Source organism: Mizuhopecten yessoensis, unplaced genomic scaffold, assembly GCF_002113885.1.
Source record: "Mizuhopecten yessoensis strain PY_sf001 unplaced genomic scaffold, ASM211388v2 scaffold9561, whole genome shotgun sequence".
Taxonomy (NCBI): Eukaryota; Metazoa; Mollusca; class Bivalvia; order Pectinida; family Pectinidae; genus Mizuhopecten; species Mizuhopecten yessoensis.
This window is the reverse complement of record NW_018408109.1, coordinates 696,757-712,127: the sequence shown is the minus strand read 5'-3', so window position 1 is coordinate 712,127 and position 15,371 is coordinate 696,757. Positions and strand designations below refer to the sequence as shown.

General features: G+C 39.0%; 1 protein-coding gene across 5 annotated transcripts in view; it reads left to right on the top strand.

Moving 5' to 3' along the window:
- Nucleotides 1-15,371, top strand: part of LOC110458360 — a 69,369-nt gene that overhangs the window by 34,763 nt on the left and 19,235 nt on the right. For all 5 annotated transcript variants that reach the window (XM_021510023.1, XM_021510018.1, XM_021510019.1 and 2 more), the window contains exons 5-9: nucleotides 679-745; nucleotides 2,918-3,031; nucleotides 3,423-3,976; nucleotides 5,025-5,243; nucleotides 5,524-5,690. In XM_021510023.1, the coding sequence (XP_021365698.1) occupies nucleotides 679-745; nucleotides 2,918-3,031; nucleotides 3,423-3,976; nucleotides 5,025-5,243; nucleotides 5,524-5,690 (1,121 nt within the window). The remainder of the gene's footprint in view (nucleotides 1-678; nucleotides 746-2,917; nucleotides 3,032-3,422; nucleotides 3,977-5,024; nucleotides 5,244-5,523; nucleotides 5,691-15,371) is intronic.

Genomic DNA, 15,371 nt, shown 5'->3' with positions numbered 1-15,371 from the left:
CTGTCATGACTTTTTAAACTTATCGTGTGAATTCCGACGAGGAAGTCTAAATATCTTGTTTACTCTCAAGTTTATGATGTGATTTAAATGTATAATGATTTTCTATGGGTTGGTTGCCCCCTCTACACTTTGTAATGACACACCACATCTGATATACACAATTACGGGACACGCACGCTGCCGTAGTACCATTTATAAATATATTAACACGGTCCACTGACGGAATATGAGACCGTTGTCCATATATTTCTGACCGGATAAAATTTCCTAGTTTCGAGACAAACTTTCGACATTTCATTATGGCGGGGCTTCGAATGACGCCATCGTTTGTAGATACGTTTATTTGACATTTGCTGTTGCGAATAGTAATGTTATGATAATAAACTCGTGGTACTTGTATAGTACACACTGTTTAAAACAGTTCTAACACTAACAAACAGCTCGAATCGAAAACAGTTTCTCGGCTAAAAAAGGACATTAAGTAAAAAGCAAGTCATCGAGTCAAAAACAATTCGACTGAATAGCGGGTCCTCGAGTCAAAAAGTTATCGGCTCAAACATTTCTTTGACTTAAAAAGCAAGTCATAGAGTCAAACACAAATCCCCAAGTCGAAAACAAGTCACCGACTCGAAAACAAGTCAACGAGTTTTCACTAATGTCATATATTTGTTTTGCTAGGCTGACGAGATAAGAAGGAAAGCTAGAGGAACTAAACAGCGCATGAGCAGGACAGACCGTTTACTTGGTAAGTAGACGAAGTAAACAGATTAAGGATACAATTTGTACCTGTCCCAATGCAAGCAAAACACAAGAGAACTCCACTCTACGTCTTCGTACCTACTTACTGTTTTCCCTTGATTTCATTTTGAATATAGGTTTGGTTTAATTTTGTTTAACGTCCTAATAACAGCTAAGGTTATTTAAGGACGTGCCTCCGTGTGTGTATAGTGATAGTGAGTGTATGCGTGCGTGTGTGTGTGTATGCAGGAGAGAGGGTATGTTGATGTGCTTGCCTGCTTGCGATAGCGCGAATATGATGCCGACATTATTGTGCTATCTCACTGAAGTGCCATGCCAAAGGCACCAAGCACAGTATTCCGCCCGGTCACATGATACTGCCAACGGGTGAATCATTTGTTGCCATTCCCCTTAATAACTTCCGCGACTGGGTCAGGATGATTCCGTTGACCAGGTTACTTAGTTAGATAGAGCGACAGTTTAATCTGATGTCTAAGGTTCGAATCCTGGCGCGACTTCACTGCATTTTTACACTATTGATGTCATCTTTATTATTATTTTTCATGAAAGTTTCGCACGGTGTGGTTTTCTTTTCAAATTGAAAATTGAACATTGATCATTGATCAGTTTCTAATGCATAGTTAGAGTTTTTGGCAGTGGTACGGGCGTCCTTAAGTAAGGTAAAAAATATAATAACACGTTTCATATATCTTATCTGTTCCGTCAGACATGCAAATACATGTTGCCACATAGAGTCAACCTCGTAATACAAATATAGACGTAATGGCTCCGTCTGACAATAGCGTTCTACAATCTGATATCATTCGTCACGCGAGCGGTTCTATGTAGGCAATGCACATAATTTACATACCATTAAAATGTCAGAGAGGCGACGAGACGTGTAATTGCTGCTCAAATTACGATGTAAACAAGTAGGCCCTTTAAAAACGGGAAATGAAGCGTCTTACGATGACGTCATTCATGTCGTTAACACCACAAAAGCATTTTATAACATGTATTCGCTTGCTTTTTTTTTAAATCTTCATGAACTGAATCAAATAGATCATTAGAAACCCTGAAAACTAGTTTGAAATGCAAACATCAGAGATATTAAAATGGAGTTAAATAGTTTAGTTTCTCATGGAAATAAGGTGTTTTCCATGGACATTGACTCTCTCATTGTCGCAATGAATTTTAGGAGACATTATGCATAAGTAGTGAAGTCAGTGCTGGTATTAAGTTAAAGTCAAGCATGAATAACGATTATATTTTGGATTGAGGAAAGTGAAATGTCTCGTAAATTATGTTTGTGTTCTTGTATATAGTGTCTCGTTAATTATAAGATATTGATTATGTTCCGTATTACGATATACCGTCAATAACATTTGCTTTCCAGATTATAATTTCCCTCGATTTATGTTCCGGATTTTAACGTCCTGTGAACTACGTTTTTTCCCCCCGATTAGTATGTCCCGTAAAAGATATTTTTTAGTTCCATATTTTCTCGTTCCGTAAATTACGTTCGTGTTCCTAGTTATAAACGTCACGTGTACATTTATTTTTATTAACGTCTTTTTCCGGATTATAATGTCTGCAAATCGTATTCATGTTCAGGATTAAGTAATGTTAACGCTATGGATTGTTACCGCCCGTTAGCTGGTTTTCCGGAATATAAAAGTTCCTGGTAATAAACTTCGTGTAATTTACATTTATGTTCGGGATTTTATATTATATTTATGTTCCGATTAAGTAATGTTAATTACTCTTGATTATAACCGCCCGTAAGATGGTTTTCCGGAATATAGACGTTAGGCCTATATCTGAGACGAGTGTCATATTTGTCAATGTGACGGGTTGCACTCCACTTCAAATAACACAGTGAATATGCTTTAAATCGATCACTCAAGCGACTTACATGTGTAAAATACGCATCTGATACACAATACCAGCTAGACTAGATAGGAACTCTTTTATTCAAATTTCTGATATTTCTATTCTATAGGAACTCTTTTATTTAAATTTCTGATATTTCTATTCATGGAATTCGTGTGTAAAACATAAGGCACCACACCTTCTTGAAAAACTTTCAAGTCTTATAAAGTATCATAGTATCTAATATCTAGTGCTCATGAAAGCTAAAACACAATTCATTAGTATGCTGCTTAAACTCTGATTACAGGAAGACAGAAATGGATCGGGAGGAGAAAGAAGAAAAAGAAGATCGCCAAACCCAAGGGTTTCATTGATTTCAAACCAAAGGTGCTTGAACCCCGAACTCGAACCCAGGCAGCGGGTATGTGGTAATCTTTTAGTCAAGCTATCTATGTAAAATACGTCAGGGGGTTTCTGATTAGCATGACACCATGTACAGAAAAACATGTCAGAACGGGAATCTTGTTGTTAGTTCCGGCACAATCATCGTTTGTCCCTTCCCGTTCTATTTTGTTCGTTCAAACACAAGTCGCTTTGATCATCCAAACAGCGACATCTTTATTCATTATTCAGAGAATGATTTTTATTATAGCCTGAAATATTAAAAAAAGTTTCTTCCTTGAAATTTCCATGTTAAAACCAAATTCACCATTCAATATACATAATCTATTATCGATGCTGTGCGTTCGATTACAATTAACCTTCCAGCCAACTGTACAGTAACTTATTCTCGATGTGTTGAATTATTTCAGGTAAGAAGCCGACTTACGACCGTAATGCAGCTTATGATCGAGAACTCACGCGCGAAGAATGTCGGAAGGCGCTCAAGCGACGGGAGCGTTTGCGCCAAACAGCGCGGCGGATTTGCCGTCGAATGAGTGAAAAGCAAGAGAAGTTGGCTCAAGAGAGACGTTTGTCTACAGAGGAGGCCGCTACGAACAAGGATTCTTCTGAATCTGGGAAGGTTGCCGGGGAAAATGGAAATAAGGAATCGGAGACGGACCATTCCGGGATGTGGGAAATCGGGGACACCAGTTCGGCGTTAAGACAAACTCTCCGAAGCGGAAAGAGTAAAGGGGGTCTGATGATGACACTCCTGTTCAAACCGAAACACCTACGGTTTGGGTGCAGACATAGTCCAAGACGCGGTGGGTACCAACTTCGAACCACCACGCTCAGGGACGCCAACGGCGCTCGCTCAAAACGCCTTGAACTCGATAATAAGCTCGAGGGTGCAAGGCGCAGAGGACAGGCAGCAAGGCGGAAATTGAACGATCAACGCCGACAGCACAGCACAGAGCAACAGGTGGGTAATATAGCAGGAAGTCAACAAAATATTAAATTGATTGATGCATAAATTTATTGAGTCTTGGAAGGTTGCAGGATAAATTGGACATATGTTCCGGATTTAATGAACCGCAAATATATTTGTGTTCCTAATTATAAAGTGTTGTAAATGATTTAAAAATACAATCCTGAATGTGTCATCCTCGCAATCCAAGCATCTCACTCAATAAACGTGTCTTCTTTACACCAATTTGATATAACGATATCGAAGGCTCGCGGTAAACTATTTAATTGGTTTTATTTAAAAATATGTCAAATCACAAGATATCTTTCCTTAAATGATCACAGAGCAACACAAAACTACAAAGCTTGTCGATTTTACCGTTGCGCTGTCGTGCGATTCCTCTAATTTTCGTCAAAGACATCGGACTATAGTTAACTCTTATCATCCGCATGGTGACGCGTAAACAGCTCTAGATTTCGTCATTGACATATTCTAGGGTAGTTGTGAAGCCGAACTTTTCGATTTTGACGACGGAATATGCATAAGAAAATGGAAAATTCTCGTGAGTCATCTTCGTCTGTCTTGACAATATTCAGTGGATTCCGGGTATTTAAGGGTTCGCTACAATCTTTTCTTGTCAAACAGTTCGTTGTGATATGTAACAATATATGAATACTACATTCATAAGAAAGCGACAGTGTCTAGGGTCGCCCCGAGGGTATCACTGTCACGCGAAGCTTCGCTTCGTATTTTATCATACCGAAAGACAAACATGGCGGCTGGAACGAACCGTACGTACATCTTTGCGCATTCACTACACTGTACTGCCATACAGACACTATCGCTCGTTGGAAGCACCCTTCCATTCACTCAATGTTAAAGCGAATATGGTAGTGAAATGAACAATTAGATTACAGGAAATTCACTAGAGGTATAATAATGGGATGCTACTAAACAGTAATCAGACGGTAATCGTTCCAGTTATCGTCAAGTTGATATGGCATCCTGCAATCAAAATAATATTAATAACAAAAAAAATGAAATATTATTTTTACAATGCCAGGAACAACCGAGTCATTTGGTGGCCGTCGGGAATGTGACTGATTCTGCGGATGGTCCTCTTCCTTTCGTCGATAAACATTTGGAAGCTTCGTCTTTTGACGCCAAGGCCGAATCCTCGAACGATGGGTCATACCCACTTCCGCCGGAAGTGAAGAAGCTTGCTGTATGTCGTGATACCGGGGAAACCATTCTTCACAGAGCGGCCCGGATGGGGCATACGGTTAGTTGAACTGATTTTCGCCTGTCCCGTCAATGTTACTAATATAGCTTATGATTGACACTTGATATGAAACAATACTGAAAGGTTTTGAAAACTTTGTGAATGCTTTGCGAAATTAAACTTAAACCTTTAATTCGTAGTAATAAAACGCGAACTTATTTCGACTTTATCAAGATCTAAGGAAGTCGAATTTGACGTCTGCATTATTTTAACAAGAGAAATTACTTTCACCAATTGCTGTATTGAACTTGAACTGAAGACATTTTTGTTTGTTTTGTAGGAGATTGCTCTCCATTGCGTACAATCTGGTCGTGTAGACGTGAATGTGCGAGACAACGCGGGTTACACGCCTCTACACGAGAGTTGTGTGAGCGGACACCGGGGCATCGCCCATCTTCTCCTGTCCCGGGGGGCAAGCGTCAACTGTTCGTCGCAGGACGGCATCAGGTAGATACACATTGTAAATTTTCTGTAAACTATCTTTACACAAAACATTAACTACCTTCTTGCTTCCAGTCACAAACCTCAATTATTGTGAAGAGGGAGGGGTACGGTATGCATGTTCAAAGTTTGACAATTTTCCCCAGGAAACTCTGCACCGTTTTATAAAGGTTCATGAAACACAATCGGAGAACTGTTTGTTTGAAGTTTCGTTGATATTAGTAGGATATCATCGAAATGTTACACGAAAAAAGTTCACTGATGCTATTTGAACCGGTGTACAAAACGTTTTTACAAATTTGAAGACGATATTTTACAAAAGACCGTTTTACCATCCAACAAGTATCGGATCCGTTTTCTTGACTATTTTCCTCTCAACCACATTCGACTGTTTAGTGCTATAGCTATGTAAGGGACGTCGACTTGACTCCTGTCCTCCCATGAACGATCGCACAAGTTGTGTCATATTAAGTAGATTTATTGATTTGTAGTACTATCACCATGATGATATCTCCATACATATACGCCAAACAGGAAAACTCGTCTGTACATTTTATTCTTACTCCGAATATCCCATTTACCCATTTTGAGATCAATACATAGACCTTGCAGTAGCAGATCAAGCGTTTTACTGATTCAGATACGGCTGCGAGCGGAAGTTGAACTCGTTATCGAAACTTAATTGTTTCGTAACGAGTACGTGTTAACCAATTAAGCCCTAAAGTCACATTTGAACCTTATCAAATCAAAGACTGGGCAAGTCCAGTTTAAATGTGTAGGGGTGAATAAGTTATGCAGAATAATTGATATATTGGCAAAAAAGTCGATGTTAGATTATGGGTTAATATAACAGATCTGTGGGTCTTAATGCAGCAGCAAAATGATAAATATTGCGTTGTTAAAAGATTGGTGTTATTTTTCTTTCATGCAAGGAGGATGTGAAAGGTGATGGTGTTGATAATATACCCAATTGAAGATACATTTAATTCGGTCACTTTCCCCTATGCTTAACTTCACCAAGAACTTAAATGTCAAACTGAATTAACCCTGAATGTATCAGTCGGTCAGTTGATTATCCTTTCTGTCAGTACAACATTACAAGTGTTGCTATATTTGCTTGAATTTGTATCTGATACTAAAATAGGTTAACGTGACTGATTTTAATATTTATAAGGTATTAAACCAGACCGTGCAAAATAGAGCGTTACTGTATGTGTTTAATAGAACGTGAAATATGCGATAGGCCAGACGGAAAATCGAAACGAGAACTTCATACAGCACGGGAAATATCTATGAAAGATGTACTTATTCACCCTCTGAGTGTTCAACCCGCGACACATTTCATCTTCTTTCTAAGTGTTCAACCCGCGAACAAAATACTTATTGCAACATTCTCTGCCCAGTGCACACAGCACTTGAAACAGGGGTGTTATTTTGCACCGATGTAACAGAAGAGGGTAGAACTCGGGACCTCCGAACTCGAGACGAATACTCACCAAGTGTGTGACCTGGTTATGACCGGTAAATCATCCGAATCATTCCCGATACAGATATACATACAGGTATATTGGCGGTATTTCTTTTCAACCACAAACGTCGACATACCGGAAGTTCATTTGCATTAAACCAATAACAGCAGATGTGCTTTTATAGTCTACAATGCCGCTTCGGGTTATCGCAATCCAAACGGCTGAACCGGTTACACCAGAGTTGTTCGGTTATGAAATAAGGTTGGACCCAGTAATCAGGCGAGCCGTGACAAAGCCTTGCAAGGCCTGCGTAAATAAACGTTTGCATGTTCGCCGGGATTTATACCAAAATGTTACATTAGAAAACAAACGAACCGGTTCTTCCGCATAAATAAACAGGCCCCAAGTCTTTTTTCAGGTCCCTCTGTGACCATGAACAAAACCTATCAATATTTTAGCACCCATAAATTGGGAATGACAATTAGCGGCAGTCGCTTTTAACTTTATTGACACCAGCGGTTGTTTATGGTGAAGTTTTATGTTATAAACACAGTAATGAGCAGGTCAAAAGTTATCGGACAGAAGCTTAGCCTTAAAACTGAAATAGTGGTAGTAGCCTGGTACGCTGTACAAATATATTTAAATAAACATATCTGATGCATGTTGTGCCTCTTCAGATAGTTCTGAAGGCGTCACACCTCAGTAAGTCAGGTAGCTGTAACCCCGGGAGAAATATGTCTGCTAAGGACATGTGACCGAAGAGGGTCACATTGGTGTATCACGCGCCACTGAACTGTTTTTATGTATATAAAATATGTAAGCGGTTTTGTGATGGCAGGTGTTAACCTGGTACAGTCTGGTTCCGCTTCTGTGAAAGCCAGACGATGCTTTTGTCGTATTGACATGGTTTGCAGGCACAATAATAGGGTAATTATGTGAACGAAAATAATTAAAACTTCGTTTTCATAATATCGAACAGGCGATCTTGCAAGAATGTTGAAAGAATAAAGATTTTACATGAACATTAACATGCCAGGAGCATGTTGGTGAGTAGTGCATGCAGCTATTAAAGGGTAAACAAGTGAAAAACTACGTTTCTAAAATCAACATAACATTAAGAGAATGAATGCATGCATTGCCGCCACATATTCGCTACACCATTAACTTCAGTAGAGATTATGACGTCACAATCGATATTGCAATTCAGAAAAATCGTACACAGTATTACGTAGTTAGTAATCAGTATGACTTCTTAAGTAATCGTTATGACATATGACGTCATCAGTAATCGCTATTACGTCAGGTTCCGGGAACGAATAGGCCAGTTGTAAATAAGAAAGACTGTGATATAATGAGAAGTTGTAAATTGATATACTAGTTTAAAGGTATTAATGAATTTAGATTTGAAACATATTGTGCGCCGAACGAGTCACGTTGTATAGGACTCTCTGTATAATGGTGTTCTCCCCTTGTTTAATGCTCAGAGACATTAAACTATGTATTACGACCCAGTTGTTACGAGGAAGTAAAGCATTAAACAAACGAATAGTGATCTTTATGGCATATGTTAGAAAACATTATAAATTATTACTTCCTTAGTTCATAATTGGAAAAGTTCAAGGGGAGTTTAAATCTAAATTGATTGGTTTGCGCCAGCTGACGTTGCTATATATTGATTTCAAAATGTTAACTATGAACAAAATATGTCCAGGTGTATACTTGGCCGTTTTTGTTTATCGCGATCCAAACGGTTTGGGACCAGTTAGACCAGATTTGTTCGTTTATATAATAATTAGAAATAAGTTCGGACCTAGTAATCTGATGCTGCTTTCAGGCGAGCCTTGATAAAGCATTGCAAGGCCTACATGAACGTTTGCAGGTCTGCCAGGATTTATACCCGAAAATGTTACATTTAAAAACAGACGAATCAGTTATTCCGTATAAACAAACAGGCCCCATATGTATTGAGTTTACTCAAATAAACGTATCCGGTTATTGTGTAAACTGGTTTACCAGCATTCCTGTTTTAAAAATGTACATTGTGTATCTTGTTGTGTTGTGTATACCGGTGTATTGTGTATACCGGTGTATTGTGTAAACAGTTTGTATAAACTGGTGTATCGTGTATACCAATGTACTGTTAATGCAGGTGTATTGTGTAGACATGGATTGTGTAAACTGGTGTATTGTGTATAACGGTGTACTGTTTATACCGGTATATTGTGTAAACCTATGGATTGTGTATACCAGTGTATTATGTTTACCTGGCTACTGTGTATACCGGTGTATTGTGTTTACGTGGCTACTGTGTAAACCGGTGTACGGTGTATACAAGTGTTTCGTGTATACCGGTGTTTTGTGTATACCGGTGTAGTGTATCCGGTGTATTGAGTACACCTGTGTACTTTGTATATCGGTATATTGTTTAAACTGGCTTACTGTATATACCTTTTTATATGTGAACTGTTCTACTCCACTTTCCTAGTAGATTTATAAATGACTAAACCAAATGCATGTTGTGCTAATAATTCCTCTGTTATCAATTAATTTCCTTATTGATCCGTAAATGTCTTAAAACATTTTTAGCTTTCAAAGAGGTGAACTGTCTCGAAAATATCGCATAAACTTCAGTATCAACATGCCTAGATTAAAAACTCATCATTATTTGTTTTCCTTTTTCAAAATTTGTTGTTGTGTATTGCGTTATAGACTCTGCTTTAATTACTTGTACTATACACTTCTTGGAGTGATATTGAGACGGCAGTGTCGCGGCAGGTTTACGTCTTACGATAAAACCATTAGCGTGCCTTACTATTGGCGGGGATGACCTTTGTAACGCTAGCACACAAAATGCAATTTAATCGCGAGTGTTGACGCACGGCGTGCCAATTTCTGACGTCATAACCGCATGGGCCCATTAGTCACGATTAGGGCTAGTATACGCAAAAAAATATTTGGACGAGTACACTTGTCCGTTTGTCGCAGTTAATAAAGTTTTAGGCAGTGATGTTATGCAATAATTCAGGGGTAAGTCGAATATATCGGCCAAGATCACCGACCAGGTAGAACTGATATAAGTGACGTCAAAACTAGACGTTCTACGTCATCGTCTTGTGCTAAGCTGTAGCGAAGACCATAACATCCCAAACGGCACACACTGTTTTTTTTAATGAAATTGAAATCAATTTGAAAACATATCGGGTTTTGTCTGATTGATTCTGTTGCGTTTTATTGTTATATCACAACCATATTTTAGAATGTGTCTGGTTTTCTCTTCTGTTGATTTTTTTTGTGCTAAATCTACGCCTTTTAAAACGATGAATTACGTGTCTGGGTCGGATAATGTTTCTAAGAGAATGCAGTGGAATATAAACAGCATTGTTCATTTCTAACACAAGCAGACAACGTCGTTTAGTTTAAGTATGTTTTGCCGAAGTCATAAACAATTGCAAATAAAAAAGGACGAAAATAGCACAACCGAAACACACGGGACATTCAGTTTTAGAAGAATATGTTTATGTGTAACGATATAAGTCGTTGTTTCTAATCATTTTCGAAAGTAAAGTCGCCCCGACTTACTTGGTTAGTGCTACACGTAAGTGTTTCATTGTCGCAACATGTTGACGTTGTTTGCCAACGAAGTCATAATTCTGCCAAGATTAACAAGTTTTTGATAAATTGTGAATTATCCATAACGAACACAAAAACATTAAAGAAAGACAGAAAGAGAGAAAAAATAACGAAAAACATGATACTGCAATAGATGGTTTACTGTAAAAACAATTAAAAACAATTAATATTCATTTTGTTTTGCTCTAGAGATTTGAAATTTATACACAGATGTAACTTGATTTTCATACAATTGTGTCTACTGTTTTATCAAGTAGATTCATAAACGGAACTGGCAGTGTCGTTTTTCGGTGGCCAGGTCCAATTGTTAAGAGTCTGATTGGTGCTGATTACATTTCCTGTTTTATAAGGGGTTTTCAGTTTGAGGTATGGTTGCACCAGGGGTTTGTTATTGTTAGTCTGCATGGCTGCATCAGTGGTGTTCTTATAAATTGTTTAGATGCATCACGGTTCCTGTCTCCCGTTTGGTTGCCCCACGGGTTCAGGGTTCCTTGTCAGGTTGCATCAGCGGTTTTGATTCCGGTCTGGTTATTCAGGAACTTCAGTTCCTTTTCTGGTTGCCCTAGTGGATTTTGTTGTTCTTCGTTTGGTTGTATTAAAGGTTTCGGTTTTCGGCTTGGTTGCCCCACGGATTCCGAATCTTTGTCTGTTTGCATGAGCAGTTCCGGTTTATGGTCTTGTAGCACCAGGGGTTCTGGATACATGAGAGGTTCCGGTTTATGGTCTTGTAGCACCAGGGGTTCTGGTTACATGAGAGGTTCCGGTTCCGCTTTGTTTGCACCAGTTGTTATGTGTGTGGTGTGTCCAATTGGTTCTAGTTCTTTGATTGTCCCAGGGGTTCTGGTTTCTTGTTTGGTTGCTCTGGGTTTCCGACTCTCTGTCTGATTGTCCCTAGGGCTCTTTATGCCCTATAGGTTTTTGGATTTCCTTTTGTTGCACCAGTGGTTTCGATTCCTTGTGCGGTTGTCCTAAAAGGGTTTTAATACCTTGTCTAGTTGCCTTAATTGATAGGAGTTCCTGTCTGGTTGTGCCGAGGTTTCCGGTTCCTGTCTGGTTGTGCCGAGGTTTCCGGTTCCTGTTGCGACTGTCATGTTTGTCATTCTTCATTAAAGTACATTCGCATTGCTCAGGGCGTGTTATGACGCAGACATTTTTTTCTGAGCTTTGACCCCCATGAACTCGTAAAGAGCTGCGCGTTATGTGACACAACATGCGCTACGTGAGATGACAGACGCACACTCTGGATTGCATATGTAAACTAAGCAATGCATCATCATTTTACAAATATATTCCAGACACGAGTTATAAAAACATATATGTATGGAAACTAGGTTTTTCTCTAGACGTATAACTATGTGCATTAGTCTGATTGTTTGTATTTCTAGTCGCGTCTTTTTGCCTTGCATTTGTCCTGAGATTACATTATACACACTGCTGTTCGTCAACAACGTCCTCGCCTGTTGTTACAGTAATGTCACTTACACAATACAAGCCAACGTCTATAGTAACAGTATTTAAGAAATAATCAACATATGTGCGTGCATTATGGTGGAATATATAACGAGGGTGAGAAAATGTTGGTAAAAATAATTAACGAAGGCCGCTTCGGCCTGAGTTAATAATTTGTCCAACATTTTCGAATTGTTGCGACTGGGGTCGTGAGAAAGTAAATGAGACTGATATTAAGACACGTGACTTTACAGGTAAATGAGACTGATATTGAGACAAGTGACGTGACAGGTAAATGAGACTGATATTGAGTCACGTGTCGCGACAGGAAAATGAGACTGATGTTGAGTCACGTGACGTGACAGGTAAATGCGACTGATATCGAGATAAGAGACGTGTCAGGTAAATGAGACTCATATTGAGTCACATGTCGGGACAAGTAAATAAGATATTAGAGTTGAGGGGCACGTGTCGGGACAGGTAAATGAGACTGATGTTGAGTCACGTGACGGGACAGGTAAATGAGACTGATGTTGAGTCACGTGACGTGACAGGTAAATGAGACTGATGTTGAGTCACGTGACGTGACAGGTAAATGAGACTGATGTTGAGTCACGTGACGTGACAGGTAAATGAGACTGATATTGAGACAGGATATGTGACAGTTTAATAGGATTAGTGTTGAGGCTCGTGTCGGGTCAGGTAAATGAGACTGATATTAAGGCTAGTGACGTGACATACAAATGAGACTTATGTTGAGTCACGTGAAGTGACTGGTAAATGAGACTGATATTGAGACACGTGTCGTGACAGGTAAATGAGACTGATATTGAGACACGTGACGTGACAGGTAAATGAGACTGATGTTGAGTCACGTGTCGTTACAGGTAAATGAGACTGATATTGAGACACGTGACGTGACAGGTAAATGAGACTGATGATGAGTCACGTGTCGTTACAGGTAAATGAGACTGATATTGAGACACGTGACGTGACAGGTAGATGAGACTGATGTTGAGTCACGTGTCGGGACAGGTTAATGAGACTGGCGTACCCAGATGAGTTGATTTAGGGGCCCTAAGGACTTGAGGCTCTGATTTTGCAAACAGTTTTGTAATTGATACGTTGTGTAGCACTGTAGGTCAAGGTCAACTTGGTGTCGTTATTTGAAATGGAGAACGTTTCATGACGAGATCATAACGTGACTAGTGTTTTCATGGCGATACCAGAATGAGACCAGGAGGTCTCGAGAAAGACGATGTTTCTTGAAATCAGATCGAGGTCAGAACGGGCCTTCTCGTGCTGGCCTGCTGTTTCAGTACTCGACAGTGACGCACAAACACGCGCTGATAAAAATTATTATCACCTCTTAATATATCTCAAGACGTATTGTCAAGACATGTAGAAATATACACGTAGGCCGTCTACGCTGGCGTTTGTAGGCATTTGCCTGAAATTTAACGATGCATTTATTTATTTATTGATTGATAAGAAAGAAAATTGCTGTTTATATTAAAAATGAAGGGGAAAAATTGTAAATAAAATTATGATAAATAAATGAATAAAAAAAATCTAATAAAAAAGAAAGAAGATTCGATTTCAACTTTTTCGTTTAACGATTCAATAGAACCTAATGAGCATGGATATGCAAATGTGGTCATTTAAACATGGATAACACATGTCCAACTCGTATATTTCGAATGGTATTAACAGTTTATTCGTTAGGGAAAGGATTTGACAGCCAAAATGTAGTTCTTGGCACGAACGATACATCTTACAGCTGTCTATGTCAAAGCCCATAAACCATCTCTTCCTGCCCAGACGCACTTCCGGTTTGGCGACGTTTTGCTGGATGACGTGACGCGTCGCGGTATTTAAGAACCGCAGACAAACGATAAGTGGTATTCATACGCATGCTTTTCCGTTTAGCAGAAATCTCCTTTTCCTAGATAATTGAGTCTGCAAAAAATCGATAGTGTTTTCTCCTTATCCTTATGTAAGTCAAGTAAAACCAATTACATGTCGAATTCAGAAAGCGCACACGGGTTGTTGTTGATGTTTATACATTCGGAAAGCCTCGTAGATGTTTATTGAGTTCAGTCAGACAAATCGAAATGTTTCGATAGCGTATTGTGATATTGTGAAATTTGCAATTCGAATGACTCTATTTCATCAGGCGTCCTTAAATATCCAAGCAAATACACGGCTATGTAACGACATATCGTACGGACATTTTGTTCAAGGTAATTTGATGGATAAGGAAATCGTTTCCGGTATCAACTCTGGTAGCTACGTCTGAAGATTTAAACAACGCGTTGCTAACCAGAACGAAAATATGTTTGTTACGAAAGCAATTATTTGACTAGTTGATCGTTTTCTTAGACAAAAATACACACTTTCCAGTCTTTTCTTTTTTAAACCTTGTAGCCAATTTAGAATTTTAGCAGCTACATTGTTTTTGTAGTAACCAGTTGAAAATAAAAATAGCCAGTGGCTACTTTGAATACGGACAACGTGAACCATGTTCAATTGGTCCAAAGTTCTACAAACTCTACTCTCCATACCACTGTCAAAAACTGTCACTACGTATTGTAAACTTAATTGTTCTCTATTGGTATGACTTTGATAAATCAGGTATGGCTTTGATCAATCAGGTATGGCTTTGATAAATCAGGTATGGCTTTGATAAATCATATCGGGAAAGAAAACCATACCTTACGGGACTTTTAAGAAAAATAATAAAGACGGAATAAAAACAAAATGTATACTGTCGCTCTTACCTATTGAACTACCTGCTCAACGGAAGTATACTGTCCCGGTTATCTTAAACGACATTAAAGGGAGGCTACTGTCTGTACGACAACCCACAGTGGGACAGGGATCCTTAAAATAAACTTGTAATATTGTCATGTGCTTAGGGCCCCGCATAGGAGATTTGGGATCCTTATATGAACCGAGGTGTCCGTCCGTCCACTCTTTCGTATCCGTTTCCGGAGGTTGTATCAGAAATTAAAAGACTGATGCTTTTGAAATTTGACGTTGTGACACCCTGTGATATGAAGATGTGCAATAGAGGTTTTAGACGTCTCTAAGGTCAAGGTTAATGACCTAGTTACTAAAATAGACCGGGAGGGGGGGG